The 6173-nt window shown below is 47.3% G+C and overlaps 1 protein-coding gene across 1 annotated transcript in view; it reads right to left on the bottom strand.

Annotated features, from left to right (window-relative positions):
- Positions 1-249: 249 nt before the first annotated feature.
- The window catches only part of LOC108790835 (CMP-N-acetylneuraminate-beta-galactosamide-alpha-2,3-sialyltransferase 4-like), a 128358-nt gene continuing 122434 nt past the window's right edge, over positions 250-6173 (bottom strand). Inside the window, exons 11-13 of the mRNA XM_018561188.1 lie at positions 5155-5298; positions 4834-4977; positions 250-521 (exon numbers count right to left, since the gene is read on the bottom strand). Of these exons, the coding sequence (XP_018416690.1) occupies positions 435-521; positions 4834-4977; positions 5155-5298 (375 nt within the window). The 3' untranslated portion in view covers positions 250-434. The remainder of the gene's footprint in view (positions 522-4833; positions 4978-5154; positions 5299-6173) is intronic.

The raw sequence follows: 6173 nt of genomic DNA, 5'->3' as shown, positions 1-6173 counted from the left end.
TTTACTCTTTTAGGAACATTAAATAGGAAAAGTGCAGCAACCAAACTTTATCAATTCAAACGCGGCCCATCACACCTCTGGTATGGAAAAGCTTCCCGCTTCTATCCACAGTCCATTGTCAGCAGTAGGAGAGGAACGCAACAATTTTAAAATAAATAGTAAAACTTTTTTTCTCATCTCTTTAAAAAAAGACTCTAATATAAAACATATTTACAAAGTGTACAGTCCGTAGGATGGCATTGCAGAGTCCGCTGTGAGTCAGGGATGCAGCCGAGTGGTCCAGAGTCTGTGAGCTCCATATTCCAGTATGTGATCTCCATCCTGTGATCAGAGTTCAGGTAGTTTTCTCCGTTGTAGGAAACGTTTGCCGAGAACAGCTTGTCCGGCAGACTGTCCTCTTCTCTGCGGCACGGAACAGGAGACCCGAGCGACCCTCAGTAATGGGTCAGGTTGTTAATGAGTCTGTGCTGAAGTAGATTTCGTATTGCAATTGCTTCAAGTGTGATGTTGTGTCCTGACACCTGACAGAAGAAAAAGAACAGAACAGGTCAGCGGTTTCCAGTGCCGGCAACGCACAACGGTCCACTACTGTCTGGTTTATATAAAGTTATTTTGGCGTTCAGATCTTCCAAATGTTATGCATTGCCCATGGTTTTCCCAAAAACATTAAAGCTGAACCCCAGCCTTACCTTCTTCTCACTCGCATAGCAAATCGTCTCATAGTAACAGGGTCAATCTAGTTCAGTGTGTGTGTGTGTGTGTCTCATAGTAACAGGGTCAATCTAGTTCAGTGTGTGTGTGTGTGTGTGTCTCATAGTAACTGGGTCAATCTAGTTCAGTGTGTGTGTGTGTGTGTGTCTCATAGTAACTGGGTCAATCTAGTTCAGTGTGTGTGTGTGTGTGTGTGTGTCTCATAGTAACAGGGTCAATCTAGTTCAGTGTGTGTGTGTGTGTGTGTGTGTCTACCACTCATCCTGAAGTTTCCTGAATTTATCAATGTTATCCGCAGATACCACCGCCTGTGGTTGGGAATTCCAAACTTTCACCACTCTCAATACTACAGTTCTCGGATTGAACAGTTTGTTCCTAATATCGGGGTCCCCATTAATGATTTTGAAGACGGCAATAAGGTCGCCTCGTAATCTCCTCTTTTCTGAGGTGAAGTTAATACTTTGAATGCGGTCTTCATAACTCAGGCCTACAATCCCTGTAACTAATTTTGTAGCCCTTCTCTGAACTCTCTCCAGTTCCAGGAGGATGTCCCTCCTGAGAGTCGGCGACCAGAACTGTACCGCATACCCAAGATGGGGCCGAACCAATCATTTATAAAGTGGAAGTATTAGTCTTTCATCCCTCGCTACAATTCATCTTTTATTACACGCCAGGATCTTGTTAGCTTTGCTGGCTGCTGCTTGGCATTGCTTATTATTGCCAAATCTGTGATCTATGAGCACCCCCAAATCTGTGATCTATGAGCACCCCCAAGTCTCTTTCTATGTCTGACTTCCCTAAAGTAACACCCCCCAAGTTGTAGTTTGCACACAAGTTCTTTACTCCCATGTGCATAACCTTCCAATTTTTAACATTAAATCGCATTTGCCATCTTGCAGCCCTGGCCTCAGTTTTGCTCAGGTCCTGTTATAGTGCGAATATCTCCTGTTCGGAGTTTACTGCTCTGCAGAGTTTAGTATCGTCTACAAAAACCGAAACCATTTAGTCCAATCTCTTATGTCGTGGATGAATAAGATGAACCGGATCGGTCCCAGGACTGAACCCTGGGGCACCACACACCCAACCCTTGCTCAATTAGCGATGACACCTTTATCACTACCCTCTGGGTCTGTTCTTGCAGCTAATTTCCCCCTCCCCCCATGTACATACAATTTTATCTAGACCTAGAGACCTTAGTTTATGGATTAGACATTTGTGGGGCACTGTGTGGAATAGCAAAGTCCAGATACACCCCGTCTACCCGACACGCACCGTCTACCCGACACGCCCCGTCTAGCCGACACGCCCCGTCTACCAGACACGCCCCGTCTACCAGACACGCCCCGTCTACCAGACACGCCCCGTCTACCAGACACACCCCTTCCACTGGAATTCCTTTGTCTAGATTAATACTTCCTTCCTTATAGAATGTTAATAGATTGGTCTTCATGTTGGTTTCCACTTCTGGTAACCTCTGTTGGTCTCTTTTAAAAATGATTACCCACAGTTCCCTGCAAATCTCCACAATATAACCCTCTGATTCAGCAGCAGCAGCCTTGTGTCCAGCTTCATTTCTGGTCTAAACAACTTCAATCAACCGCAATCCCCATTTCTCCTGATTCATACTGTTGTTGGCCGGCCTCTCACAGCTGTTAGCTTACTCTGCCATCAGTCAATGTGATGATACTCCTGAGCATTATATGAAAGAACACATTCCCGGCATGCCTTCATATGTACATGCTCATGTGCTGCTGACTTTGACTCCTCTGTGCAATCTGCTGATCAGTTGCTTGATTACATTCAAATAGAGTTTAATCAAGCAGCTGATCAGTAGTCTGCAACACCCTGTGGCTAGAAAGATTACTGATCCAAAAGGATGCTGGGGTTGTGTTCTTTCAATAGAAATGTTCCATCCAGGCGTCACCTCTCCTCGGGGGCCACCGGATACGGTGTAGGGCATGGGGTCTCCTTAGGCTTGGCAGAACTCCTGGTTACCAGGGTTGCAGGTGCGTGAAGTGCACGGTGGACACACTGCGCGCGCGTAGTGCGCCCGCGGCCATTAGTGTTGTCAGGCGTGGGCCTTGCTGGGGGAGGTTCCCAGCACACACCTTCCGTCCTTTCCCTCCTGGATGGGGAAGCCTCATGGTTGTGGTCAGAGTTACTTAGGCTTCCGAACCTACATGACCCCTACTGATACCAACCTGATGTGTGGCATGATTTTGTGGTCAGCGTGCCAAATAAGTGGGCACGCTCTAGTGAAATGATAGAACCTCGGGAAGGGTGGGAGGGTCACGCGCGACCTCGCTGTGACGTGCCCTGAAGCTCCCTGTCTCCCTTCTTAAGGGGAGGAGAGCCGCCGCAACTCCTCCCACAAACACGGCCAAGATACCTTGGCCTATTACTTGTCTCGGCGACCAGGGGGGCGGTCCTGGTTACCACTGGGTATAAATTCCAGTCAGAGCCCTGGTTTGTTGCGGAGTTATTCTACCTATATGGTGCAATCACCTAGCATCCTGTGTCGGAAACTGCTGCCGTTCCCTGACCCCCATCTGAATTCCTGGTTACTGACCCGTTGGCCTGCCTTCACGCTCTTGAACTTAGCCGCCTGCCTCGACCCGGACTGAACTTTGACTACGCCTTTAGGATTTGCTCTCTGGTACCTCGCTGTGGACCTTCTTTAGCCCGCTCCTGCCAGTGGGTTCCACTCCTCGTTTCGGGCCTGTGACACCAGGGCCCTTTGATTTTTACAGGAGCTGAACCCTCCCACCAAAGGCCAGTAGAAAGTCCCTGCATGTTGATTAGAGGGGGTAGAACAGGGGAAGGTATTATATGCGTACATTACACTTCAACTTTAAGATGACGTCATCCAGTCTGAGCGATTGTGGCCACAATCGTAGCAGCAATCTTTTCTGTCTATACGTGGACACGCTTGTCGGATGTGGTCGGCTCGCAGCTATGATCACTGTAGTCCAGTCATTGTATGAAGATGTTGAAATAAACATATTCACAAGAACTGCACTTCGTTCTGCGGCAATGCAATAAAACCACCCGAGTTCTTCCTCCATTCATTGCTTCATAATTATCTTTTAACAATTACCGCTGAACCAATCTCTACACAACAGATACACGAAAGTGCCTTCTGTGGAAACATTGTTTATGATAAAATAGATGACAGAAGAGCTGAGTGTTTGGCCACAAAGGGATCTATGAAGGTTTATAGTAGATGGGAACTGAATGAATTATGTTAAGTTTGCCGAGTCATTGTGTGTCATAAAAACTGACTTTTGTAAATAAAAGATTTGTTTTATTTTTCCTCCTTTGTTTCCTCTCAGTGCTGCTGATCTCCTGTAGCCACTTCCTGTCTACATGCACTCTAGTGATGTCTGCATGGCAGTTCTCACGGCGGGTTTCCTGACGGTGACAACAGTGATCCATGTCATGTGTAATGTGTGCTGAAATGGTCACTTGCAGTCTCCGTCTGAAGCCCATGTGACAATGCAGAAGAACAATTAGAAGACAGGGACAGAGCGTAGTCACCCCATAACAGGGAGTGTCTGAACTAGGACCTTCATGGCAGGATAACAAGGTTTTATTTTGATTTATAAAATTATACGAACATGTTAAAGGAGAACGATGAGATGAGTGATTTCCACTCACCTCATAGTTCTAGCCGACCTGTGACAATGAGACTGTCACAGATCGGCTCAGTAGATCGGGAGGTGAGCGAACACCTACCAGGTTCGCTCACCTCTCGATCCTGTCACTGCTCTCTGCCGTGACAGGGGGAGGGGCTGGATTCCCCCCTCCCCGCTCCGATCTGCCAGCGCTGACTGGCGGAATGGACAGGGGAGGGGGCGGGTACAGCTGGCTCTGCTTCTAGATAGGCAGAGCCAGCTGTCACTCACGCAGCTGGGCGGATCCCGTCATCTACGTCGGGATCCGCTCCAGGTGCGGCGTCTCAGTATACCGCGAGCTGTAGCTCCCTATATACTGAGCTTAGGGTGACGGGAGGACGCTAGTTTGTGTCCTCCTGTTACCCTAAGGAGAACTATGGGGAAAAGCCCTGACCTCATAGTTCTCCTTTAAAGCTTCTACAGGATTTTAGTGATTGAGTCTACTTACCGCCATAGACTTCAGGGTCGCCTTTTCATAGTAGTGGATGGGTTCCTTTTTATCGCTGGGTGCTGGGTACCCGAAACCCGCAATGTCAACTACATCACAGAAGTGCAGGGCAAAGGTGATGGCCAACATTCCTGTGGTGGGCTTCTGAAAGGACAGAGTATGGACAACACTTGATGATGGAACCGAGAGGTAGAGTGGTGTTAGCACAGCAACATTCAGATTCCGGCATGAGACTTGTGAACAATCATCACCAACATAAGACATAGACCTCCACAATCAGACCCGTCCCACCCTGACTGGCTCCCCGAAATCACATCTTACCGCTTTCATCTTCTTAGACAGATCAGACACACTATCGAGGATTTTTGTTGCAGTCACCTCCATGTAGTAGGGGTTGAGGATGCGGGTGTTCTGGGGTTCAACTTCCCAAATCAGAGGGGGCATCTTCCAAAACCCCTTCCGTACCTGAAACAATAAATACAATAAGAGAGTAGGAAGAGAAAAATCTAAACAGTCTATTGTTATATATCTGCCATAATGATGGGATGCATGACATCCCCAGGAAGCACCGTAGATACTGCACAGTAGCCATGGCTGTCAAGCAACCTGGTCATTGGCGTCTCTATTTGCAGTCTCATTGACCACCATGTGGCGCCTGGAAGAAGGAAAGCCTCTGTGTTTGTGTGTCTTGGGAAGGTATCCATGTGCGCTAGAAGCCCAGTACTAATATCTGTGTATGGCAGCAGGACTAGTGCGTCTGTGTCTTGTTTGTGGATGTGCATCAGTGAGTTGCATAGCTATAAATGAGTGTACCTCATGTAGTGGGTATTTTTATGGGTGAATGTCTGACCATAAGGCAATTGCTACTATGTATTACTCTGGGGGAGGGGATTGTTACTTCGACCAATTTAAGCTTCCTGCACTTGTCAACCCCTCACAGAGCGGACAAAGCTCCTACATCAACATTAACAAACAGGATTGGCTTCAAACATTGTTTGGCCGATGATCTTCCAGCATTTCATTTTAGCAAAAGTCCATCTAATGGTCGACTTCTGTCGAGGGGATAGGGCCACCCACAGATCAAATCTTGCGCCAGCAATTGGCTCCGTGTGTACATAAACTGTCTATATTTCTTTAGTAAATCATCTCCAGTGGAAGATGTATGGAAAGAAGCGTGGGCAATGGTACTGAATTCACACTGCGCAGCTCCTCTGTACATCTTCCTCTATGTACTGTATTTCACCTGTATATCCTCAACCTGTGTGTGTCCTTCATACAATCTACATTTCTCCTCACGTTGTATTATTTATCTTAATCTAACAAAAAACAAACTGCCCCCC

The sequence above is a fragment of the Nanorana parkeri genome, unplaced genomic scaffold (genome assembly GCF_000935625.1).
Source record: "Nanorana parkeri isolate BGI_ZX_2015 unplaced genomic scaffold, ASM93562v1 scaffold506, whole genome shotgun sequence".
Classification (NCBI taxonomy): Eukaryota; Metazoa; Chordata; class Amphibia; order Anura; family Dicroglossidae; genus Nanorana; species Nanorana parkeri.
This window is presented reverse-complemented; position numbering and strand designations above follow the sequence as displayed.